General features: G+C 43.6%; 2 protein-coding genes across 3 annotated transcripts; both read right to left on the minus strand.

Annotated features, from left to right (window-relative positions):
* Positions 1–278: 278 nt before the first annotated feature.
* On the minus strand, positions 279–4366 carry LOC135345017 (uncharacterized). Its single transcript, XM_064542334.1, has 7 exons — positions 3508–4366; positions 3038–3199; positions 2702–2791; positions 2110–2606; positions 1776–1890; positions 1076–1262; positions 279–694 (listed from the first exon to the last, which is right to left on the minus strand). The coding sequence occupies exons 1-7, from the start codon at positions 4184–4186 to the stop codon at positions 415–417; spliced, it is 2010 nt and encodes a 669-aa protein (XP_064398404.1). The 5' UTR covers positions 4187–4366; the 3' UTR covers positions 279–414.
* Positions 4367–4478: 112 nt separating this feature from the next.
* On the minus strand, positions 4479–26904 carry LOC135345016 (dynein axonemal heavy chain 5-like). 2 transcript variants are annotated; one of them, XM_064542333.1, is made up of 38 exons: positions 26571–26904; positions 26387–26521; positions 26187–26274; positions 25462–26114; positions 25272–25385; positions 24865–25211; positions 24512–24719; positions 24272–24357; positions 23421–23727; positions 23047–23268; positions 22530–22847; positions 21330–22338; positions 20804–21039; positions 20362–20466; positions 20185–20298; positions 19629–19930; positions 18847–19087; positions 18253–18606; positions 17742–18113; positions 17176–17337; positions 16693–16917; positions 15903–16442; positions 15592–15678; positions 13121–15429; positions 12945–13014; positions 12275–12847; positions 9069–10826; positions 8814–8903; positions 7863–8627; positions 7567–7682; positions 7175–7377; positions 6921–6994; positions 6313–6738; positions 6152–6253; positions 5936–6096; positions 5410–5719; positions 5249–5308; positions 4479–5186 (listed from the first exon to the last, which is right to left on the minus strand). In XM_064542333.1, the coding sequence occupies exons 1-38, from the start codon at positions 26721–26723 to the stop codon at positions 4644–4646; spliced, it is 13938 nt and encodes a 4645-aa protein (XP_064398403.1). In that variant the 5' UTR covers positions 26724–26904; the 3' UTR covers positions 4479–4643. The 2 variants fall into 2 exon arrangements, with proteins under 2 accessions (XP_064398403.1, XP_064398401.1); XM_064542331.1 differs by having other exon boundaries at positions 25462–26274.
* Between the last annotated feature and the right edge of the window lie 45 nt (positions 26905–26949).

Here is a 26949-nt window from a genome sequence, read left to right on the forward strand (position 1 = left end):
TTGCATGCACGTATTACAGTACGCGTGGAACCTCGATCGATCTGTTAACAACCACCTCCGAATAATTAAAGGCCAGATAACGGCCATGGAGGCACCCAGGCCCCAAATGAACAGTTTGTGTACAAAACAACCTCAACAATTAAAGGCAACTTATATGTACTTGTATAAAGGCCAAAACATTGTTCCCCAAATTATAAAAGTGTCCGTTATAGAGCTATAGGGGTTCCATGCACTGTATAATTATAATGCTTCATATAATTATACATGCAAGTACATAATTATTGTGATTGACATTGTTATGTAAAAGACATGTTTAATTGCATGCATGGAAAGCAAAAATGTAAAAATATGTATAATTGTATATAAAGCACAGATTGGAAATATAAAACTATACGTGTTATAATTATGAAATACTCAAACTGCTAAAGCTTTAGTCCAGTCCTCTTTGTTCAACCAGGCCATTTCCTTGAGCAATGGTAGGTGTGTACAGTGTAGTAGTGAGCTGAGTGCCACACCCCCTTCCTGTGATACCCCAGCAGTGCCACACACCACCAGTAGACCGTGCTCTAGCTCATTGATGAGGGGGAGAGAGGAGATCGTGTGAGAGGCCTCTTTGGACAGTGACTGAGAGTTGGATGTGAGCCAAACGATGAGGTGGCGGTAATCTGTGAGCAGCTGTCTCCCTGCCGACGGTCTGTGGTGTGTGTACATTGGGGGGACCATAAGTGCCTGTATATACACATACATGCACGTCTGATGCAGGAATGTGTGTGAGGGGGACACCGTACAGCTAGGTAATAATCCATTAAGTATTTGGAATAAGAACGAGTCATCATGTACAAATAAATTACCTATAATGTTATTTTTCGCTGTATACACATACATTATCATAACACATATTAAATTTTATGTAAGACACGATTGCAAACCTTAATTGTACCGTCAGAGATAACACCAGTTACACCATGCACTACTACTCTGTACACTTATTCAACACAATTAGAGTAGCATTTTTGCTTATATTTACGAAAGGATTGTAAACCTCTTTCACTGCTGAAACACACTATTATCTCACCTGTATACCCTCTCAGTGTCCAGAATGACCTTCCTCAGTTCCAGGAGGACCACACTCAGACACAGTGCAGCGAGACCACTCTGTGCTCTAGGGGGCAGGGACAGACACGCCTCCAGCACAGGGGAGAGGAGCTGCTCAATGATCACCTCAGTGTAGCTGCTAGCATTGGCTGGTTGCTGTACTCCACCTACAGTGTATGAGAGTAAAGTGGTAAATTTGATTCTGATACATGTAACAGCACATTGAAGTGCTACACTGTATATTGATGCATAATTTTGTTCTACACCCTAACGTAGAAGCTGTTATTTGTAGTGCCAAGAGTACATGTATATAATAGAGAGAATGTAGGCATACTGTGTACCAGATGTATGCGGAGAGTAACGTGACTTCCTGTATTTGTCACAAGCTTGACACAAAAAGTGGATTACATCACCCACACTTGGATTGGTCAGTGTGCAAATTCCAAGCCCATGACAGGATACAGAAAGTCACGTTACTCTCCGCATACATGTACATCTGATGCGTAGTATGCCTACGTTCGATACTCTCTCTCTATTATAATTATACTCTTGTTAGCACTTACTCGATTATAAGCGTATCTTGATATAATTATTATAAGCGTATGCGCAACAGAAGGTTTTTGTACTCAAATTGCTTTTCCAATAACAAAAACCTTGTACAGTGCTACACTTTAACTTACTTTTCCTGGCTGTATTTCTCCACGCCTTCTGGGAGGGGAACACAGTCTGCAGTACTTGGGCACATTGCTGACCCCAGACCCTGGTCATGTACACACATAGCTCATCACTGGATTCCTGCAATAGAGAAAACAAATTGTGTAGGTGATACTATTTCTGTGATATTCATTGAGTGACTGGAATATAATTTGAGTGTTATGCAATTAGAATATCATTATAGTGGTAGTACGTTAAAGATTCAAAGCGTTCAATAAAAGATTGCTACTTTATTGGAACACATTCAAAGTAAGACCACAATGAACATACCATTACACAAACGTTTATATAATGAATTACCTGCAGTGTCTTGAAGCTGCTATAGAGTAGGGAGTATCTCTGTCTGCTGGTACTCTCAATGAGGTGTGGTCCCATAGCCGGGGGAAACACAAACAAAGGAGCAGCCACTCTCAACTGATACTCCCCTAAAGCAGCTACCTTTCTTACGGCTGGGGAATCTACAAACAAACCCTGTCCCAGTCCGCGCAGATTCCAATTAACCAAACAACTTTTCATCCCTTGAGAGAGAAACGTCGAAAACTTCCGTAGGGTCACTTCCATTGCCGCGACTATGGGTTGTGATAATCGAACGTTGTCCAGATGCTGAGCTACAGAGCCGGGGGTATTAGAGGCTTCAATTCGAGGAAAGGTGTCAGGGGATTGCATAAAGTCGGTGAGAGGGATAAACACAGAGTGGGTGACTAGAGATGTGGATTTTGTTGTTTTCTGCTCGTTTGTATGAGACTTGAATCCTCTTCTCAGATCCACAGGCATTGCCACAAGTAGAGACTGGAAACCTACAAACAAGCGGATTATCATTTTTTGTCATCGACATTGCATACTGTGTACTTATGAGTATATGCAACCAACCATACATAGTACAGAAATTTACCTGAGTCCCACTGCAAGAGGCAGACTTGCTGTCGTAGTGAAGCGGTTACATACCAAAGACACTTTACCACAGGGGAGTATGGTTGCAGGTCTAACAAAGAAAAAACACAGTGTGTCTTCAGAAATCCTTCTAATACATGTATAAGGTACATCACTGTACATTGTACAGTCATTAATGCACAACTCGGAGTATACAACACATGCACACCCTTGTGAAGAGTAACACTTCAACTACTACATGTATGCAATAATTACGTATACCTGCAAGGCCAAAACAGTAAGATGCAAATAGTACATTATAATACACACTCTGAGTAGAGTTGAAAAATCTTCTCACCTTCCTCTTTCTGTAGTCCCTCCAAAAGCGGTACCAACTCAGTCATGGCCCAATCATCAGGCAGTACTGGCTGCAAGGCCTCCACCATACGACGGGCCACCTCACCCCACACCCTCCCAGTCAGCTCCAGGCCAGCTAGCCTCAATCCCTCAGACTGGGCTCCTGCAGTGGGAGAGTGTTCAAAGTTCAAATGAAGCTGGCCATGGCCATAGCCTTGCACGCACACAGCCTTGCACGCACACAACTATACATTTTTCAGTTCAAAGATAACATGCACCATCTTACCCTGTGTAATATACACCGTAAATAGCAAGATATATAAATCTAATCAAACCATAATTAACGGTCAGTAGGGCAAAGGTTTAACCAATCAACTAAATTCATTTATTGGATTATTATCTGGTCAAGAAATGTTTTTTAATCTGAAAAGTTTATTTTACGTACCTTATGAGCAACCATAACACACTGACCTGGAATCAGACAGTCCATCCATGTGAGCTTCTCCTGTCCATGGGCCAGAGCGAACATTTCTTCTGACACATACATCATTTTTGGTGTGTGCTTGGTATTAGGAGAATGCAATAAGGATGTGTAGGTAGCAAATATCCCTAGCAACGCTCGAATGAGTACAGACTCGAATTTAGCAAGATGTAATAGAGTAGACTTGGACGGATGATGGAGGATTGCCTGCGATATAAGCTTACAGCGTGATTGAATAATCCTTTTTGCAAAATCACAAAAGTCCGGCTTGAAAGTTGGTCGTCTGCTAGATTTGCTGTTGTGCTGATCACAATGGGAGCAAAGCAGACTGGTACAATGCTCCATCAGTTGACAAATCTTTTTACACTCACTGAAAGAGTTTTCGACATTGTTCTCAAGCTCATTAGATATACAGAGAAGCTCAAACTGAGTCAAAAGAACATTTTTCACTATTTCCAGGCAATAAATTCGTTCTCCATCTTTCAAAAACTCCTTTGGCTCTCCTTCAGCTCCAAATTGTTGTAGTGCCAGCAGCCTGTCAGCAATATTGACATCCTTAATACAGTCATCATAGCTCAAAGGTAGGCCTTCATCACAGCAAGCTTGTAGGTGTCGTAGTTGCTGTGTTAAGCCAGTGTTTAGAAAAGAAAGGAGTGGCTTGGAAGACATGTCCACTCAACTTGTCTCTTCAAAGCTTGGCTACTATGGCAACGATACTCGATTTCAGGCCGCACAATAATTATTTAAGCCGCGGTTTTTTTGGAAGCAATTGCACTTACTATGCAAAAGGAACGGCGGCTAATTCATGAGACTACTATGCAACTAGCCTGGGGGCCAGACCTAATAGCTCGGGGGCAAAATCAAGAGAGCTAGGATTAGCTCTTTCTCTCTTCCCCCCGGCCCCTCCCGCCTCTTGAGAAAAGGTCTGGCCCCCAGACTAGATCTACTATGCAACATAGTATAAAAGTAAAATAGTATAAAAGTAAAATAAATAATGAAGTGTACAAATAATTAGTTACGTCCATTATAGTACGTACGGTATACTATGCACAAGGCAAACGTCATTATGTCATAAAAATAACAACTGATAAATTATAGCTAAGCTCTACTGGCTCATAATGTATAATTACTTAGTGTCACAGAGGAGTGCTACTCCTCTCATGATCCAGTGATCGGGATGTTGATTGCTCCTCAGGCTAAGGTAGGTGATGTACGTGAGGTCAGTGCGACGAGGTTTCTTGTACACTGGACATATGTACAGTTTCGGGTCTAGCGAAAATCCCTTGAGGTTGACGGCAAATATGTGCACCACTGGGATTTGAATGAAGAGCACTTTAGGTGTGGGATCGACCAGTCGACTATTTTTCTTGTCCCAGCCAGCTCCATCCAGGAACAACCCGTACACGTAGACCCCTTCTTCTGGGGCAGCAGTGATGTCTTCCTTGCCTAACTTAGTCATTTCGTTGTGGACTATGACGCTGTCCAGAGCCCAGCCCTTGTGAGCCCTGGTCACCTCTTGTCTCATGGCTGTCACAAAGCCTTGCGGGTTGAAGAAGCCAGTCATCCAGAAGGAGACAGGTCTCCCCTCAAACACCCAGGTTCGGAACTGACTGTCTCTCTCCAGTAGTTCAGTGTACCAGAAACCAATCGTTGATGAGTCCCAAGATATCTGTGGAAATAATTGGTTGAAATGTCAATTTTAGTATATTCCAATCATAGACTAGCACTTACTCTAGACCAAGTGCCTGGTACTTTTGCATCATAGATACAATCAAGAGCATCTTGTAGGTTCTGTGATGAAGTCAACATTTTTTATTTTACATCTGTAGCACATGCATGGTAATCAATGAGAACATTATGTTCCCCAACACAAACTGGTAAAAGTAAGTTACCTCGCTCATAATAATGGTTCCATCAATAGCCAACTGTAGATCTTGGAGTGTACTACGTACAGCAGCAACGACACGTTGCATGCGATCAATCTCTTGTCTCAGGAAGATATTCATTGGAGCAATGGCACCCATCTTGTTGAGCCTGGCCCTTACTTCGTGGGGGATATAATCTGAGGGTAGCTTCTCGAGCATCTCCCCGGCCTGTTTGTACACCACACTCTCTCTTGTCTCTCCCTCACCCCCGGCACTGTCTTTGGGCTGGATGGAGAGGATCGTGTCCATGGAACTCTTTACTGTGTTGTTCTGGTACCTACATATACAAGTATAACAAAGGAGGTCATGGTATACGGTCAGGACAGCATCTACTGAAATATCATGAGGTTGTTTCATGCAGTAGAGATATTTCAAATCACTTGTAAAGGTTTAGTTCTAGATTATTTGTTATACACAGCCAAACTCTGCAGTAATGCAGCAAACGTAAGCTCTACCATTCCAAAAAGATATCGCTTCTCGGATAATTACATACGTGATGTCAGCATTTGGATGGAGTCCGAATATCTCAGGAGTATCTGATAGCGGAAGGTTCTCAATGTAATCAATGTACTCTTTAACAGTCTTGAACAAAGGGATTCCATAACCCTTGTAGAATATGAAGGATGGCTTGAACATTCCCTCGTTGAACCAAAGCTGGATGGACACAAAGGGTAAAGGTCAGATATCAGAGTCACGAATGAGCACTTACCCTGGCGTAAGTGTTGAGTAATCTCTTGTCATAGTCGTCAGTCACTCTGCCTCCGTACTGGATCTCACCAATCATGTACTGGACTGCCCCCCACGACACACCCTGAAGGCACACAAGGCACATCCCTCACACCCTGACAATGGCCAGGGTAGGGAACTCACCTTCTTTAAGTCGAGGTCGTCTAGGAGGTTCATGACGTACTGGCTGCTGGCGTTGAAGTCTCCCTGGTTGTACTCGTAGGGGATGTTCCAGCCGAGTGGCCCGAACTTGCGTCTCTCCTGGACCGTGGTGTGGAGGAAGGCCACAGTGTAGTACATTGGCTTCCACTGAGGGAGGTTCGAGTACTCCAGAGTCTCCTGGCTTGTGTTGGTGTATGTCCTCTTCAGACCAGCCTTCACGCCCTGAGGCGGCTCAAACGTGTACTTGATAGATGCCTGCAGGAGGTTGATCGGGTATTTCGGGTGTACTTCAGATGTCAGCCATAGCCTGAAGTCCTCGTGGACATTTTCTGTCGCTATGACAGTTGCCAGGAGCTCGTCTAGGAAGTCCAAAGCCAAGTGAGTGTTTTGGAGCAAGGCCCAGCCACCCTGCAGCAAACAAAAGTATGATTGTCAGATATCAGACAACACATAATTATTCATATATAGACAGCTGAAGCAGTGTACTAGTTAAATAGGAGCCACATGTGCCTGTATAACAATTATAACATGTGCAAAATTCTGTACCAGACTCAATCTGGCTACAACTGCACTGCTATTAGCCAACTCACATTTAGTTGACATTGTCCAATGAGCCTCCTGGCGTGAACCTCTTGACCTTGACCCATAGACACAGAGCCAAAAGCTGTACACAAGGTAACTTAATCATAACACATCCTCTGAATATAGTTGCAATAAAGCATTATAAATACATGCATGCAGACAAATACTCCCAATAAGGAGCACACAGCAACTGTTAAGTTAACTCCATGCACTATAAACTACACAGTAATGTCACTGTACATGCACAGTGACACGCACGTACTCAGGTTATGTTTCCTTGACATCATGTCAATACCGTTGGTGGGATCAGACCCCATAGAAAGAAAACAGACCATTGGCACTCGCTTGGTCGATTCTTTCCACATATCCTCCAGATTCAAGATCACACCCTCAGCAAATCTAACCCCCATAGATTCTGAGATGTAGCGTCTTGCTTGAGGCAACACACGGTCAGGACACCATGACCTACACAAAAAGAGAAACAAGCACTATAGAACACAGTGCAAATTGGACATAATGATAGGGTTTTTACTACTTAATCTGCAAAATCAAAAATCAAGTTAGGTGTAGAAAACGTCCTTGTCTGAGCTGGTATCTTATTAATGTACAGCTGTAACTGAGCCAACAATATAGAGTACAGTATATATGCTGTACCTAATGAGCAAAAGCTTAGAGAATGTGGAGACTGCATTGTAACCATCCGGCATGGGACATTCGTCAGGAAGGTCGTTGTCATACCATCCCTTCCACCCCTTGTCGTTGCGACCAACCTACAGAGATACAACACATGTTTAATGTACCCATTCACTGATGGACGGAATGTGTTTTGTATTACAGATTCTTAAATGTACTAGCATATACAAGACTTAAACTACGTAATTATATCAAAGAAATAACCTATAACCAACCAGTTAAAATTTTCGACTATGTATACACAAAATAAAGCATACCTGATGCAGAATCTCAGTGAACTGAGGCAGTTTAGCAAGCTCCACAAGATTGAGCCACACCATATTAGTGATCCACTTGGACGTCTTCGGGGGACAAGCATTGAGGTCGAGGGCAGCACCACCCTTGATCAAGGTCTGGAACTCTCTGTGTTTCACAGCAGCCTTCTGCATGTCAATCTTGAGAGCTAGTAGAAGAGTGAACAAGAACTTGTGCTCTTCGTAGAGACCTCTGACACAATAGCTGAACGCTGAAAAAGTCAAGTAATCGATAACATTGGCTATACGCTTGGCTGTGACTGGTGACTTAGTAGAACGTTGCATGGAGATATCGAAGATGCCCAAGAACTGCTGCAAAGCTGTCTGATACATGACATTGACCATAGACATCTCCATGATGAGGAAGTAGAGGACAGAGCCGCGAGCAGCCACTGGACGGTATTCCTCTCGAGCCAGGTTGATCTTGATCTCAGTTTCTGCCGCCACCATTAGCTTATGAGTGACCTCTTCGGCCGTTTTCTTAGTGGTTCGGAGCATGTCAATAAGAGACTCATCGTCCACTAGAGAGCCTTTGGTGGTGGTGAGACGATAAAGCAGGCTATCCTCAAGCTCCTTCATCTGTCTCTTGTTGGCCGTCACCTCTTCCATTAACTTCACCCTCTCAGACTCCAGCTCACCCTTCTCAGCCACAATTACACGACCCAGCAGCTGGTCCTCAAGGCCTCGCACTGTCACGGTGAAATCCACAATCGAGGTCCTTGCAAACACCTGTAAGTGTGAAGATCATGACTATCAATATTATAAGTACTTGTATGCTTGTATATTTCTACAGAACATGCTGGGTTAGAATAGTAGCTAGTGAAAAACACCAATTCAGAAAAAGCATTAGGTCTATAGCATAAAATTGCATGGTGCTATACAACGTACTGATGAAGTATTGAATTAATAACTTGCCTCAGGAGTATACTTTGGATTTGGTAGTTTGGTGGTGATGTACACGGCAAAACCTTTCATTACATCTACTTCCTTGTCTCCAACTTTTACCTGTACACATAATTATAGTATAACTGTTGATATAAAAGTACCCACCCAAATTTGACCCCAATTCAGGGTAGGCATATAATTATTGTCACAAACAAGGCTCCGACATAATTTTCTGAAAATGTGACCATTCAATCCAATCCAATATATAATTATACATGCACTGACCTTGAAGGTGGAACCAGCTTTGATGAAGTTCTTCTCCAGGACATTATCCAGACAGGGGTCAAGATCCTCCTCCACATCCTCTATGATAAGGGGATTCCCCAAAGACAGGCAGTCCTCCAAGTGTACACGGAAGTACTTGTGGTTGAGGGTGGTGGTTTGAAGAGAACGGGTACTTTCTTTGTTCTTGATCCAATTCTTGGCCTGGCCTTGAGGGTCGATGAGGAGGGGGAAGCGAGTTGCTTTGGTGACAATGATGCCATTTTGAACGGAGAGTTCATCATTTGGCAGACCTTGGAGATTCCATTCTCCCACAGTAGTTGAGTCAGCAAGCATGTCTGTGAGATTTAGTTTCTCCGTGAATGGGATCTTTCGAGTGGTGAGTTCTTTCTTCCAACAGTCCAACAGCAACTTTCGGAACTCTTGGTTGAAGGGGCCACAGTATGAGAGGAAACCAGAGGCCAGGAGGACGTCACCCACCAATCTGCTAATCTGCGCCTTGAATTCTTTGCATGCCGCAGTCCACCTCACTTTCTCTCCACTCAGTCCTTCAATTAGAGCAGATGCCGCTGTCATCTTTCTCTTACAAGTCTCTGCATCGTCCTGCAGTGCCTGTTTCTTACGCATGGCTGCCTCATACATGGCTCTCACTTCTGCCACCTCTTTCTCTTTCTCTGCCAGCTGGGCGTTTGCTATGTTTAGTTCTCCTTGAGCAATTTGAAATTTGCCTTCCTGGATCACCAAGTTGGCTTTCAGGGGGAGCACCTCCTTGTTCACTGAAAAGAATGCGGCCATGGCTTGTGTCCAAGAGCACAGACCAGCCACATTGCCACACACTCGTTTGGCCGTCTCCAGGTTGTAGTCCTCCATGTCAAAGTAAGGGGCCATCAGCTCTACCGTTTCATCGTTGATGGAGTCTTTGGGGAAGTTCTGGAGAGATTGGAGGAAACCGGTTTGGGCCATCAGCTTTAGAGAATCGGACCAGGACGGCTTTGGGCCCGGCCTCTCTGGGTCCTGGGCCATAAGGTCTAGTCTCCTCTGGAATAACAGTAGCACACAATCCATGATCCTCATGATCAGGTGGGGAGGTTTGCCAAGTTTCCTAACAGTGGATATGTCTGCAGCTTTGAGAGTCTTGAGGGCTGCTTCTGCCGCTTCTAGAGCCGGCTTAGCTGCCTCCAGTTTACCTTCTGCCACGACTTTGTCTGCAGATATTAAATCGGCTACACCTTGGGCCCTGTCTTTCACAATCTGAACAGATGCTTTTACTTTCTCAGCTGCTTCGGCCTTCACTGTTACTTCCTTGAGCACCTTCTCTGCTTCGATATTTGCGACCACTAGATCTTTCTCTTTTACCTCAAGCTCCTTTGAGAGCTCGGCCACACTCTTACTGGCCTCCAGCAGTTTGTCTAGACCAGTATTCATCCTCTCCGCCAGTTGGTCCAAGTGTTTCTTCTGCTCTAGGTAGATTCCCTTGTAGCCATTGATGAAGGAGAGATAAGACTTTGGAGTGACGTAGGTGGACCTTCGGAATCTTTCAAAATAGTTGAGGCATGACTCGGCAACAAAGTCCTGTACGATACCCATTGTCTGAACAACTTCATTTTTGACTTCATCAGTACATGTGATTTCGAAAGTGCCAACAAAATGGTGGGCCACGGCAATGAGAGCGTCTTTGGGCCATCGACTGAACCAGTCCATAGTGCAGCCACTGAACACTCCAGGGAACTTGAGGGCACGGCTTCGGAACTTCTCACCAATCTACACAGAGAATGGTGTCATGTCAATACACAAACACACAAGAGACAAAAGCAAGCCATCAAATACAGACGTATACAACAAATCATAAAAGAAAGTCTTATAATTATAGTGCTGCAATCTCAAGAGAAACTATAAGAGCAGTACATAAATACCGATTAAACACGGCTAGCTGTTAAATGTAATTATTTTATCCACAATGGTTGTACAGGAGGAGTAAACCCTATAAGGGTACTTCCTCAAGAGTATGAACAAAAAAATGAACATAGTAGACAAACAGAATAAGAATAAACGCTATGTAATAGTTGAACATAATCATTATTATGTGTACAAATGCAGGGGGAAATTAATTGCCAAGCGCCTTAGCGCGAGGCAACTAATACTGCATCGTATCTCAGAAACCTTTGTATGTATGTATGTATGTATGTCACGCTCAGGAATGTCACGCTTCAGGAATGTGGAATTGGATGGCTACATTCGGTTAATCTTTATTACCTCCAAACTGATCTACTATTGGCATAATTATGCAGAGAAGAAAAGCTACGTAGCTATACATATATATACGTAGCTGGAGCTAGCTTAGGCCGGCTCTACTGTAGCTAGCTATATAAGAGTCTCACATGAACAAAGCCAACAACAACACTACACTCTACTCTTGGAATCAGAGTTCTTGAGAGACAGATTCTAGCCGGCCAAGAATGTATAATTATGTCACATATTATTATTCATAATGAAAGCACCGTGGGTGCTGATGCCTCGGTGGAGGTGTCAAAGCTACATAACATAAAGCTGCACATGTAGCATAAAGCTGTTTTATACACACATTGATTATACAATGATGAAATCAATTTTGCTGCATGCAGAATCCAGAATGAACTCAAAGAGTGGGTTATGATCGACCATGATTGTTGTTAAAACGATTGATGCCAAAAGTCCAAGTCTAAAATTGATGGCTGCATTACACATGTACATGCATCAGCAGAACCTTGCAGCTCTCTTCTCACACCTATACCAATAGCTATAGCGTTCTAGTGCAGAGCTAGCTACTAAGTAGAGTAGCAACACTCGGTGGACATGTACAAGTTTTGCTACGTACTCTTCTGAAAAGGCTGCAATGGCATTCCAAGTAAGCAAAACTAGGCATAACTCGAGAACAAAGCATTATTTTGCAAATCCAAGAATTAAAATCCAAGAAAAACTACTAACACTTCATTGATCCTAGAGAGACAATCACACACATGCACACACACATACACACTTGCGCATGCGCACTAAGGCATAACTATATCCAAATCATACTCTCTATAGCATGCAAGTCCAGTCTACTCTCCTTCTTTCTCCTAAAATTGTACTTAAATACAACTCTGCGCGAGGCTAATCATGCGTATGCGTATACCTAGTTAAAAAGTGAGCTAGTAGTTTGATTTTGAATAAAATTTTACAACACTTACCGGAGAGAAGCAGAGAACAATATGGAGGTTTTGTCTGGCTCGAGACAGGAAGTAGTCGTAAAGGTTTTCAGGTGTTGGTGGTCTTCGTGGAAACTCTTTCTTCATGACGGGGATGAGGTAAGCGTTGATCTCGTCAATTTCATCTTTAGCTAAAAGGTTGGACACCTCCCCAGAGGAGAGGACATTGTTGATGTACTCGAGGAACCCTTCATCTTTGATCTCGTTGTCAGTAAAGAGGAACGTTACTCCCTTCCCCTGCTCTCCCGCAATTCGATAGAGGACCTTGAGATCTTCCAGTAGATTGTTGGAACTGTAAGAGCGAGACAGCTGGATCTGGAACGTCTTGTAGCCGGCAATAAAGGAAGCCAATCGAGTGAGACTCTGTTTCCCTGACCCGCCCACACCAACCAGCAGGGCAGCTCCTCTGTCCGTGCGGATGATGCGAGAAATCTTTATCAGATGGACCATGGCATCTTTGAAGAAGACCAATTCCATGGCTGAACCTCTAACAGTTTCGTTGTATTGGGTGAGGAAGCTATGCAGACGATCTTGTAATTCCTGGTACTCTGGAATCTGCAGAAACAATAAAAAACATGCAGTCAACAAATTATAGAACAATATTTAAGGAAAACCATACAAAGGCTTATGGCAAAACTATAAACTTATTTACCGCTTCATATATTTTTGGTGCCTCGTACTCAAAGTCCTCAGGCTCATCTCCAGTGGGCTCAGGAGGATCTCTACGCAAGAAATAATTACGTGTAATTGATTATAGTAATCATACAGGGAGGAAAGAACACGTATTCGAAACTGTTCGCAGTTAGCAAAAAGTAACAGAATAGTCACCTGAGAAAGTCCACAAAGTATGGCTCATCAGCAAGTATTGCTTTCACCTCGGGTCCCATGTGTTCCTCAATTGCCCTGTACGTAGCACCATTAAACCAATCCTTGTCCTTCTCCGCCGTGAAGCGATCAGCTATCACACGTGTACACTCACTCTTCCAAAGAGCTAAAGCTCCTTTCTTATCTGTGATAGTATCCTTGTCAACGTGAAGCATACCCTCCCAAATTCGAGACAGATCTCGGAGATTGAACACATAATGAAATTTGGCGGGTGTCGGAAGCATTTTCACTTTTGTAGCCTGCCAGAGTAGTCTTGTGCACACTACCAAACTTTCAATAGCTGAGATAACATCTTCACTGAAACCTCGCTCTTTGCAGAAATGACCTAAACCAATAACGCCAAAGATCTTGTCAATTGATGCATTTGAAGGAAGGGTACAGTTGAAAACAACATATTTGCTCTTGAGACGTGGAGGAATATCGTTTCTTCCTCCTCCGGGGTGAATCATGGCGGCCATGATTTGGAGGTCTTGGATGTGTATGAAATCGCCAGGTTTATCCAAACTGTAGAATCCTTTCATTTCCATCAGCTGTCGGACTATTTCGTTGGTGATCTGATCGCCCCACTCGTTGATTCTCGGCATGTTCACGTCGTCAATAAACACAGTACATTTCTTGCCAGCTGGTGGGCCGTACGTGGTCCCCACTCTCTTGTCAATGTAGCTCTCGATGGCTCGCTGGAAGTGGCCGGGGGAGGTGGCTGAGGAGAAGGTCAAGTTCTTGCCAATCTGCTCCTCTATGTTATATTTGGACATGTAGCCCTTGATGATCACCGTTTTGGCCGTCCCCTGCTCTCCAATCAGAAGTACTCCTTTGCCCTGTTTGGCGATTGTATGAATAAGAAAGTCTGTTCGTACGTTGTCCACATTGGGAACGAGGATGGAGGCATAAGTGGGCGTGCTGTCGTGAGGGTACACATACTCCTCAACATGAGTTGTCCAATGTTCCCAGTTCCCGTCCTTGTCCACAGTAAACTCAAATATAGTATCTCCTGAACCCTCGGTACAGGCGGGGAGGTCCAAGTCCTTCTTAGTTTCTCTCAGCCATGCCTCCGCCTTGGCTCTGTCGTCAAGTTCAATGAGTGCCCCCATGCTCCACATAACAGCAAAGATATACAGCTTCTCTAGATGTGACTTGGGAAGTGAGGTGTTATCATCTTTGGCTTTGGTTGGGATAAGGCCTTCCAGGAGCTGACACGCTTGGTAGATGTAATTACATTGAAGGAGCTTCATCTTTGCTATACAGTTAACACTTGTAAACTGGTAAAGATCGAGAAAGGAAGCGTCAAAAAGAGCTGTTAATATGTCTGCCTCGGACTGTGTAACCTTCTTCTCCGCCAGCATGTGTAGAAGCCACCCCTCCATGATGGGCTTCCATTCCAGACCAGACGAGCTCATGTACACCATTCCATTCCGGGAAACGGTGGCGGGAGATGCATTGTCCACATTATCAGGCTCAAATACAATTTTGCTGTCCGGGTACATGGGAATCCTGTCCCCATTGGCCAGAGTCAACGTTTTATTGTCATCAAGTACACTGTTCAAGTTCTCAATCCAAATTGCGTCAACAGGACCATCCAGAACTAGCCAAACATGATCTCCTTTTTTCAACTTGTGTGAACGTCTCCAGAGAGTTGAGAAAATACCGTCTGTCCAGTCGTTGGTGGCCACGTCTAGACGCCCAAACATTTCGGAGGCAGTGATAGCCTTAGGGTTCATTCTCCACTCCTTGTGAGGTACGCCGATGTCTGTCATAGCCTTCATGAGGATGTGAATACACTTGGTCTTCCCCGTGCCCGATGGACCCAGGACCATGAACCCGTGACGTACAGATTGTGTCTCGTACAGCTGGATGAGTTTCAGAGTCCAAGATGGGTGGTTGATGAGTCCCGCTTCCCGCACTTCTTGATCAATGGCCGCCTCCAGGTCATCGTACACAGCTTTGGCTATCTCAATGCCTGGAAAGAGATCGTTGATGAGGGACATGAAGAGAGGCTCGTCTTCGTCCACTAGCTTAGAGAGGTTCATGTCTCTGAGACCTCTCATTACAATGGTAAGTTCAGTATCGGTTTTGGTGGCCCTCTTGGCAGCTCCGAGAGTTCTGAGCACGGAGAGAATGTTTCTGAGTCCAAAGTCGTAGTGGACCTGTTTGGAGAGCTGGTCCTCGCACAGTTTGTAGAGAGTGTAGAACTTCTCTGAGAGAACAATGTTCTGAAGGAAACCACAACTGGCCAACTTCACTCGAATGATGATCTGCATGGGGGAGAGTGAAGGGATAATAATACATGTAGCTATTTCAATTCATTGCGATACGTATGTACATTAGTATGCAGAACTACGTACGTTCATTTAAGGGAAATTTAGCTTTGAACAGGACAAATAATTTGATTGAGCTTGTGAAATAGCTTCACGTACCTTTCTGTCAGGGACCATCATAGCGATGGGTCTGAAATTCATCTTGAGGTTCTCAGGTAGCTCTTGCCTACCAGCATAACCAGGATTCTGTGAGAGATAATCAAGATAGCAATTACTGTAGTTAATACTAATGGTCGACAGTGAGTTTATATGTAGTTAGTGCATGGCTCACACCAATCACAAATAATTGGCTAAAATGACCAAAGCGACGTATTTAACCACAATGAAATGGCCTAAAATAGCACCAAAAAGCATAGAAACAAGAAAAATAAGTATAGAGCAAATGGTATAATATTATACATTGTACATACCATAGTGAGGAAGAGTCCAAACTCAGGATTCATAGTCACCACATCTCCGTCCATGAACACAAACTCGGCTTTACGTTCCTTCCTACACATGAGGATAATTGCAATCTGTTGAGCAGCCACAGAGAGAACGGGTAACTCTATCCTGTTGAATTCGTCGAAGCAGCCCCAGCTCCCAGACTGAGCCAGACCCTTGTAGATCCTGCCCAGCCCTCGGAAATCCATCTGATCGGAGCAGTTGAACACGACTACGTACTTTCCTAGAGCTCTTCCCATATCTTTGACGGTCTCTGTCTTGCCAGTGCCAGCTGGTCCTGCCGGAGCCCCACCCATTGAGAACCCGAGAGCCTGGGCCAGTGTGATGTAGCATCTGTCAGTGAGAGGGGTGATGACAAGTCGCTCTGTGCAGCCGATAAACTCGTTCTGATAGATGAAGTCAACGTCGGTGATGGAGATAATGGTTTGATTGCTTTCCTCTTTGTAATAGAATCTGCTTTGTTTCAACCAGTCGAAGTCTGTTGCTGATTTGATTTTCAAGGTAACCTAGAAAAGATGGATATCATTAATGTATGTGTAGAAATAAATATGTGTAGCGACATGTGATGGTATTTACTATACGTAGCTACGCGTACATACGAAAGCATTTGTAAAGGTACACGTAGTGTATACCATTGTACAAATTCTTGTTCAATTATTAAGAGCAAAATACCATGGCACAGGGTCATGTCTTGTTAGTTGCCTACATAATTATTGGAATCGTATGTATAGTTAGTTACTGCACAACAAGCCTTACCAAGTCGTGGAAGATATCTCTCTGATGAAGATGGATGGTAATGAGCGTCTCAAACTTCCTTCGAGATATTTTTGTAAGATTCCGAGTAGTGACATCAATAAGAGCGACTAGCATCTCAAGAAATACCTCATCCGTGCTGGCCATAATCTTTTTGTCTGAGCGAGCACTGTTCAGGGCAATCTCAGCGTCCCTCGTCCAAATAAACTGAATACCCAAGATTCCGATCTGCATAAACAATAATTATAATGTGTAGCACCCTTTATTGTCAGCTGTAGATATTATTATACGTAGTCTACATGTACTGGCAGGTAACTCTGTAGAGCTACGTATCATTTTATAGCGTGCACGTGAGTACTTGTATACTAATTTAACATGTAAGATAGGCTTAGTATAATTATGCCCCACTCAAGGTACAATCCAAATAGCGAGACCACATGCACTTCTCAGAAAATTGGAGATACGCTTAATTAGTTATTTGGTCACCTGAGCTGGTTGAACGTCAAGGAAGTCCACCATGTCGAAGCTAGGGTCCTCGACAGCAATAGACGCATTCCTGATCACCACGTGCACTGAATGTAGAGCCTCCTTAAGCAGAGCACCCAACCAATGCTCCACGTTGCCCTGGGCCACCACAGGCTTGTCCAGCTGTGTGTGTGTGTACATGTACACATTATTATAGGTGAGTAGATTGTTTGTTAAACTGTGTAAAATTGCACATTTCAGTATATAATAAAAGGTCTGCATGGGGGATAGCTAGTTTAGAATTAAGGTTCGTGTAGTGCTATGAAAGACTGGAAACTCATCGGAAAAAATTGTCAGACACAATCATTATACAGTGTGTAGAAAATTTCAGAGATAAAGCTTCAGGATTGGATCAGCCCAACAAGTTTGGCCATTACTTCAGAAGGAAGAGGTTTGAGATTGCTAGATCTACAGCTAGCAGAAATTACATAGAGGAAATTTTATATGACATTGTGGTAGAAAGTATAAGTTATTTTTCTATACCCATGGTGTATTCACACACTATAAAATTATATCTGTAAGCTCACCTCGATGGTCTCGGGCTCTCTGGAGTGGATGTGTGTGATTTTATCGTACTCCTTCTCATGGAAGGTCACTGTCTTGGTGTTATCGAACACACTCAGGAGATGGGCTTGTATGGTGTGAGAGTCTGATGCCTGTCCGAGGATCTCGAGGAGTGCCGGATCTGAGACAAAGAAGAATCGTGGGAAGACGAGTCTCTTCTTCTCGAGGTAGCCGGTGAGGGACTTCTGACAGAGCTCCAGCTGCTCCAGGAGATGGGGCAGCAGCTGTCCGAGTGTCTCATCTCCCACACAGCATGTCACCACGTTGGAGTTCTCGTGAGCCTTTGTCATGATTTTGATCCATGACTTGTCAATGTTCTGGAAACGCTTTGCTTCCTGGAATGGAGTGGAAAGTAGTGTTACCACTATGCAAGCAATACATGTATATACTGTTGTGATTGAAACAACACTATACTGATATAAGAGTATGCAGTGGTATGTTTTTAGCAAGCACACTAATAGCTACAGCACTAACCTTGGGCAGTTGTTTGGCGATGTCTCCACCTACAAACACAGCTTCCAGGTACACCCACAGGTTCTGCACGATCAACCAGCTCTCGATAATCTCAGTAGAATTTGATAACTTTTGCACCCAGAGTTGAATCTCCTTCTTGAATGGAACGTTGTAGCGATTGGACGAGAGTGACCCTAGCACCATAAGAGAATCCTCCATGAGCCCAATGATCTCTGATGTGTCCTCTCCCCTCAGCAAGAGCTCTCCACGAGTCTTGAACCCAGAGAAGGAGAGGTTTTGCACTGCCCAGTCTGCCTTCACCTGCTTCAGCTTCATCTCAATGTCCTTCTCCTTTGTAGCACTGATACAGATGTCCTGAGGGATGGGTGGTGCATGGTGGATAGCATAATTGTATGCAAAAATTGTATACTATAGATATTTACATATTGTCTCCCTTCCCACTTTACTGACAGCCTGCCCAACTCACAAGCTAGCCCAACAGTGTATAATTACATACACGCCCCAAACTCAATTAACTGACGTCAATGACCCCCAGAAACATACCTAAATGTACATGTATGTAATATACCCCTATCACACTGCCATCAAACACACCTCAATGTCTTCTCTGAACTTCAGTAGAGGAGCCTCCATAATATTCCTGAGTTGAAAGGACTCAGACTCCACGTCAAAACTGTGACTAGTTGTCTCCTCCAGTCTTTTCCAATGTCTCTCCAGCATGGCTTTGTTGGCCATCATTTCCAGGAGGGGGCACGTCTCATTGAAATCATCAATCTTCTTTTTGAGCTCGTTAAATGCTTGCCAGTCCTTCAGAGCCTTAGGGAGCTTACGGCACCTGTAGACGGAATTAATAAAATTAACCCACCCATAATAGAAAAAGAAAGGCCAATTGTAACTAAATGCCAGGTATACCCAGATCTCAAAAGAACAGCTTGTATTCAAAACAACATAGCACCTCTGTATGCATTGTGAAAATGTTATTAGACACTAAAGTTGATAAGATCTACATGGGAAGTACATGGAAAAAGTGCCTCAGACTTAGTATACCTAAAATTTACTTAGTATACCAAGTATCCCGTTGTCAAGTAATTGTATTGTAGTCAAGTCGAGGGCAAGGTTTGCGCAAGCGCACTAGTGTATATATTATAGACACTGTTTTGTTGGTGTCCATGTGATTTAGAAACCCTCAGCCACTTGTAGTACCCTCGCTACGCTCGGGATACTAAATCAGTGCCTTTGGGCTTTTAAATCCCATAGACACCTCTAAAACATTATCTACAGTTTATCAATAAAAAAACATACATGTACTACTGTTACCGCGTATGAATTCTTATGGATGCAACAAAAACTGATATTATACTGATGTCACCACTCACTTGTTCTGGAAGTCTAACAGTTCATTGTTGATCTTCTCAATGTCCACGTCACTCCACAGAATATCGTAGTAGCCATCGATACTGTCCATAACAGTGTTGAATAGCCCATACAACTTCTGAAGAAGGTTGAGCTCTTTCTTGATCCTATTGAGATCCTCGTACTCCGTAACAGGCAGTCCGAAAAGCTCCTCCCCATCAGTGTAGATTTGGTACTTGCGCCAGAGCTCGTCGAACCGTGTCTGGTAGATGGCGACCCGATTACTGGCCTCTCTTGGCTCAATCCCATCCGCCATTGGTCCTTCCTGCAATTACACACAATGTAGTAGACGTACGTACAGTAGTATAATTGTATACACGGATCCCATAAAAGAAAAGTGTTGCTAATCTGATAATCTAGATTGTGCCGAAAAACCTTTTGCAAACATCAAGGGCCAGTGTATGTGTTCGTACGGATGTACATAATCAAGATAATGATGTGAACTTGTAATAGTAGCCTGTTATATTAAGACGACAGGCATGTGTACATGCATGTGTGTGCATGTATACACAAGCTCACCGTGTCATAGTCACCGTAGAACTCCGTTGTGTCTGTCTGGAAGGAGCCCACTTTGTTGAGCAGGTCAGCCTGAAACTTGGACTGAATTGAGATCAGGTGATTCTGCGCTTTTGTCTGTATGAATGAGAATGTAGTCACATGACATGCACGACACACACACACACAGCTTCCCCTCACCGATAAAGTGTTGAGTTTCTCCCAGGAGAACCTCAGAGAGTCCACCCTCTCAGAGTCGTCCTTGGATACACTAATCTGGTACTTAGTCGTTAAAGAGTAGGATTCCTACAAGGACAATCAGACCGTTTTAACATTTATCTTAGGTAGGGGTGGATCCAAGCAAGCGGGGGCTCGATCATATCCCTCATATCCCCTTATTAAAACAAGACTATATATACTGATGCCAAATTGAATATTTGGACCAAATTATGAACAGTTCAAGGGAGATTACGCTGCTTGAACAATTCTTCCTGCCTATTACGCTATACCGCAAAGTATGTCTCAGCAAATATAAACTCAAAGCACACATAGAATCGGTATAATAGACTAATTACTCTTCTCTGTTTAGATATTGCAAGAAAAGTATCCTAAGACTTCCGAGGATATCAGAACATGTACGTACCTCAATAGGATCCAGAGAAGAGTCTATAAAGATCTCCTTCTCTCTCAGCTCTTTGAGTGCGGCCATGGCTTGTCGAACGTCGTCCAAATCTTTGACGTTCCGAGACAAGCGCTTAGACAGGTCCTCTATCTGCTCCATTATTTTCTCCATGAGCTCGGAGTAGGTGGAGTTCATGCTACGGCCATAGAGTAGCTTCCAGTCCTTGGCCTCGGCCACCATCGCCAACTTAAGATCATCTGTGGAGAGAGTAAAAAATCAAGTGCTAGTACATCTCACAATGTGTGGAATTATGCGCATACATAAATATATTTAGGCAAAAAGTGTCAAACTTGTAATGCATGGAAGCACGTATACTATAATAATTATGTGTGGCTTAAATTTATTCCTCGGTGTACACTAGTTTTTTGGATGACAAACATCATACGTGTTTATTATGTAATTCACATGGTAACCAATTTCTAGAAAGCCAATAGTACATTAAAGCTCACAGGATTACTGAGCACCCATCCACCCTATAGTCACTCACCAGTATCGAGTGTGAGTGCACCGACAGTGAGCTCTTCCTCTTCCTCCGTTATAATCTCCTCCAGTTCCATGTACTTTCTGATCTCCGACTCAAATTCAGACAGTCCAGGTTTACCCTCGAGAAATGTCTTCATGTGTTCCTCTCGATCCAGGCTCCAAAGATGCTCGTAAACTTTGAAATGATCCAAAGATTGACTGATAAGTCCTTTAGCTGAGCTGATAGTAGAAGAAAGCATCGACACGAGTTTGGCTGTTTCCTTGTGCTCAGATATAACTTTAAAGAAAGTGTTTGGAGCACCTTGTGGTTTGTCTAGCACGGCGGATGAATTAGCTATAGCTAACACAGCAGCAGAAGCTTGGGCCAGCCCTCCTGCTGTTGTCGGAGAGAGCACTTTACTTTGAGCAGCCAGTTTGGAGGAACTGGGAGCAGTAAGAGGACTAGTGGACACTTGTCTCCACTGATTCACTCCTTTATGCACAGCTAGTATCTGTTGCACTACAGTGTTGACTGTATTTTGAATCCCCTCAATGGAAGGTTTGAGAGTAATTTGTGGTATCGACAAAACTAGTTTCACTCTAAATGCTGGTCTAGAGTCGAGTTTTTTGTTTCTATCGTCGTCCCCATAGCTGAGAGCAGACGGGGAAGTGACTCTTCTCTTGAGATTTTCAAGTGTGGTGCGAGTGCAGCGAATCAGAGCGTCTATTGTCTTTCGATTGAAGTGTGCCAAAAGAAATTCGGCTTCTTGGTAGAGTTCTTGTCGCTTCTTTGCTTCTCTCTGTTGCGTGATCTCTCCAGGTTTAAAATCCTCTTCTTCCTCTGCTAGTATCGAGAGACGAGAGGCGATGGTCATCCTGTTGGGTGTATTTATCCCAGATTTTGGTTCTAGTGCAGCTGCCATGTCTTCAAGGGTCATGCCCTCAGGGAGGAGTGTTTTGATGAGGTCTTGAGTAGCTGTCTCGATTTTCCCACATCTGGTGTTCAGTTGAGGAGCAATTTTTGAACACTGTACCTACACAGCCGTGAGTACATATATAGTAATATGGAACAGACACAAATTCCATTTCAAAGGTCAATTGACGGCTATAGTAAAATTTGATTACAAAGTACTCTAGTTACCTGCAATTGTATATAAATATAATAAAATATATATAGCCATGATAAGCTAACCTGCACTGTATACATACTGTCATACAGTCTTACCCGCGTCTTGTTGACAAACTGCTCAATGGTCCATGGCTCATTCTCGGGGAGCTCACACAGTTGTGTGCTCTGAATGGCACTTAGGTTCCCTTCGATTTGAATACTCCAAATATCTATGGCTCTGTCGATGAGCAGCTCCAAAGATTTCACCGATGTGGTCACAGAGTCTACATAGGCATCAATATTGAGTGAGGTCCAGCGAAGAATGGTTAATCCGGGACTAATCATCTTGTCAATTTGCTCCAGATGTGGTACCATCATGGGCTCGAAGATCTCTGGTATCTTCCTTCTTACCCTGGCAATCTCTGACACCAAATGCTGGGAGAAGAAATCATTAATTATTACGAAGGAGAAACTATATACATGTACATGTACAACTCAAGCTCTAACTCATAACGAACCACATGAGAAATTCTCAAAGCTAAGCACACACAGCTAGTCCACTGCTTCCGCTTTGCAAACTCATTAGGTAAAGTCTTCCTGCACAAGCAAACTCGGCTCTAAATAGATCACTAACCGAGATTATATCCAGCTTTCGCTTCATCTGCTTCTCTTGGGCTGCGAAGGGCCGGGCTTGGGTGGGCAAGTCGAGCCCCATCTTCGTGAGTACCTCTATCTCCCTCATCACTTCAAGAATCTTCCTATCAAAGTTGACATGGAGGCTCTTAGTCTCCGGGTGACGCACAAGAACTGTTGAGTTGAGACTGGCCCGTCCCGCCTCAATCTCACGTCCCCACGCCTGTGGTATATAGCATATAGTGAGAATTGAACAAATGCATTCGTCTAAATTATGTGAATTTACAGGGTTAGTAATAAACTAAGTCAGCACACTGCATGCAGTCAACTAGTTTACTTTTTACTTTGGTAAAATGTTACATCTCCCCCCCACACCTGCACAAAGATGAGCTCGTACTCGACGAGTACTCTCGCCAGACGGTTGTACTTCTTAATGGCCTTCTTGGTCTCAGGGAGAGCCATCAGCTCCTTGTTCTTCTGAAACACTTCCACTGGCCCAGATATCCTCCGATAGAGCTGTCGGGCCCAAGCTATCTTGCCAGAGATTGGGGGAAGGTTACGGGAAATCGGCGGATTCTCCTTGTTCTCTGAGTACAGGTTCTGGACAAACTGTAGATCGTCCAAGAAGAGAGACATTGCATGCCTCCACTTGGTCATCATGTCCAGACAAGGAAGTCGAAGTCTATATAGGATGGCAAGTGTTTTAAATTTTCAGCACAAATAAATCAATGTCTCATGTGCTTGTGTACAAAATGTCACCTGCTTCACAATCAATTTCCCTCCTCTATGTAGCGTTGGACTGGTCTCGTCGTCGTGTTGCATGCATATGTATTTTTGTGAAGCGGTCAAAACTCGCATGTTTGATGCTCGCAAAATATGTAGTTAATACGGTACGATACACATACGTACGTGCCACTAAATGTGTGCTTCTTTGAATTTATTCTCTAGAGTACAGGTTTTGTTTGTCTGCTCTGACAGACCTAGTATTATTATACAAAAAGAGCAACTATCTATAACGCTTTTAATTATGCACCAACATTTAAAGAGCCACTATCACAGGGCACTCAGCCTTGTATACGTATCTCGAAATTGTACAGTAGATTTAACTCTATGGGAACCTTTCCCTCCCACCTTGAATACAACAAAGCCAATGGTATGACAATTGTGATGAAACATTCAATATAATTATGTGATCTGTTTGCATTTAGAGTGAGTGGGTGAAGTACCTCTCAAATCTTTGAGTGAACTCAATAGCTCTCTGCACTGTTTTAGCGTTCTCAAAGTACTGCTCCATAAACATCTGAAGTTGCTCCTACGTATACATTAGAAGCGAGCACATTAGAATATAATAATTATAAGTTCCAGCTATACAGACATGAAATGTTGTGAGGATAATTTACAACAGACTAGCCATTTTTACAAACACGAATGATAATTGTTACATAATTATTAGATTATTATCTGACCTCAAAGTCTTTGAGTTGCGCCTTGAACTCCAAGTAGTCAATGTCAAAGTCTGGCTTCCTATGTTCGAGAGGGTCATATCCCTTCTTCTTCAAGTTGGTGACCAGAAGATCAAAGCGGGAGTTGTATGTCTGAATACCTTCAATCTGTGATAGACCAAGAGTTTCAAATGACCTGGCTATCCGCAAAAATTCTTGCATGTTCTCAATCCTGTATAAGAAATATTCATAGAATGAGAACTCACACGTGAATCAAATTAGCAAATCATGAATCTCAAAGCTCTTGTTATTGTAACATGTCCCCCACATGTATTTCCATGGTAACCAGGCAGGTAACAGCAGTACCAATGTGTCACCTTTTTCCAAAGTTGTTGAATTTTCCAAAGATGTACATCTCCGAGAAATCAAACTGCCTTTCGTCGGGGTGATCCCTGAGTGTCTCCTTGGTCCTCTGGAAGACCGCCTGGTACTCGTCGTTGAGTTTGAGGCATTCAGAGATCCTCTGAAGAACCACACCCACTTCCTGCTCCCACACTTTGTGGTAACCACTGTCCGTGAGGTGGGCCCTACACGCTGTAATCATCTGGTTCGTCACCTTCACAAAAAGTGCCGTCATCCGGTCAGATGTGTTGTAGTAGCGAGAGTAGCTGTTGATCATGCGAATGGCGTTCATGAGTCCCGGAATGGCATCTAACATTGTCACCTGGGGGGAGGGGATTGCTGAGTCAGCAGGGGTTGCTCTTAACGTATTTATGGAACTTACTGGATTGCACTTGTAGAGAGGCTCACAATACTTCTCCAGGGTGTACAGGAACTTGACGTTGTCTTTGGCCTCATTTGTGACATCAGTGATGGTCATGTCCTGATCCTTCCACCTCTGTAAGATACATACATTTAGGAGACGGATATTGACCTGACTATTGGCAGGTGAAAAAGGGGCTGGGCTGACCTACCTGCAAGACTTTGGATTTGCTGGCCACCAGCACGCTGATGACTGCTCTGCATTGAGGGCTCTTTACACAAGTGGTGAGGGAGTCAAACTTGGCCATTCTCTTCTTCCAGTGCTCCAGCTCAGCCCTCGGGCCCACACTATCAGACTCCTTACGCATCTGCTCCGACTGAGTGAGGATGAGCTCGATCTCCTTGCACCAGACCAGAGTGGTGTCCTCCGCTGCCTCCACTGTCTCTGGCTGGCCAGCGACAGCCATGATCTCTGCAGGGCTGGAGATGCCCGCCAGGACTGGATGAGAGCATGGTGTCAGCTTCACAGCATTCGCTATGCTCGCACGTGCATTGGCTATTACGGCTACGAACGACGACAGTTTGCTGAGGAAAGCTTCTTTTCTTACATGACCATTAGCATCCTTCGAGAGGTTTCCCCAGTTAGTTTGGCACTGTAGAGCTGGTATGAACACCTTGGTGAGCAATGATTCTACAGCTTCAAGTAGACCTCCTCCATTAGCTTCAAGGATCCCAAAGAATGTTTCATTGGCCACATTTGAAGTGGTAAGACCTTTAGACGTTGTACGAATAAAGAAGATTCCAAGTCCCGGGAATTTCTCTTTGGTACCATCTGTCAGGTAAAGGTTCTTTGTCACCTTTTTTTCTGTAATGCATAATTGATAGATTAAGGTTAAAACTATTACAGCCACATTGAATGCATCTGTGACAAACTCACTCTCTCCCTCCACTGTAGTAGTTTCTTCGTAAAAGAACAGGAGACACTTGGAGCCATTAGGAGCAAAAAAATCTTCTATTTGTTGAACCTATACGAAGGAAATGCAATGGTTGTCAATAACAACGGAGCTTTTGCCTCCTATATCTTAGAACTGTGTAATAAATACCCCACCCCACTTATGCTTTGACAAAGTTTCTCACTTCATCTCCTTCGAGAACAAAATCCTCCACTTGACTCTCTTCAAGACAAAGTTTTGTGGCAACCACACTAAAGACGTACTGATGTCTTGAATCAAGAGTTGCTCTTTTTGCTTCCTTCTCTTCTTTCAGACGTTGCTGAGAATAGATAGAAAATAAACATTATTTTCCTCAATTAGAAACCTACTTGTCTTTCTTTGATGGCATCTGCCGGCATTACTGAAGACCTCTTTGTTTTGGTGGATGCCTGATCCCTTCTCAAGTGTTTCCTGGTGGTAGCTATCTTGGTCTTGAGTCCAGGACCACCAGCTCCATCACCAGTAGGAGAAAGCTCAGCCATGCTTAAACAGAAGCTATAGGTAGATCTAGCTGCAGCAAAATTTATGTACCTGGCTATATCCTAGCCTAGGTTGCAGCTTTGATGACAACAAGCTAGCCTACAGAGCAAAGCATTACACTAATGCTGCAGCAGGTAGCTAGTTTTGTGTGAGAGCACTAGAGTAGACCCTCCCCTAAAACTATTGGATGCACATCTGCAATCATACGAGCCCCTCCTCCAAAACAAA

The sequence above is a fragment of the Halichondria panicea genome, chromosome 12 (genome assembly GCF_963675165.1).
Source record: "Halichondria panicea chromosome 12, odHalPani1.1, whole genome shotgun sequence".
NCBI classification, from domain to species: Eukaryota; Metazoa; Porifera; class Demospongiae; order Suberitida; family Halichondriidae; genus Halichondria; species Halichondria panicea.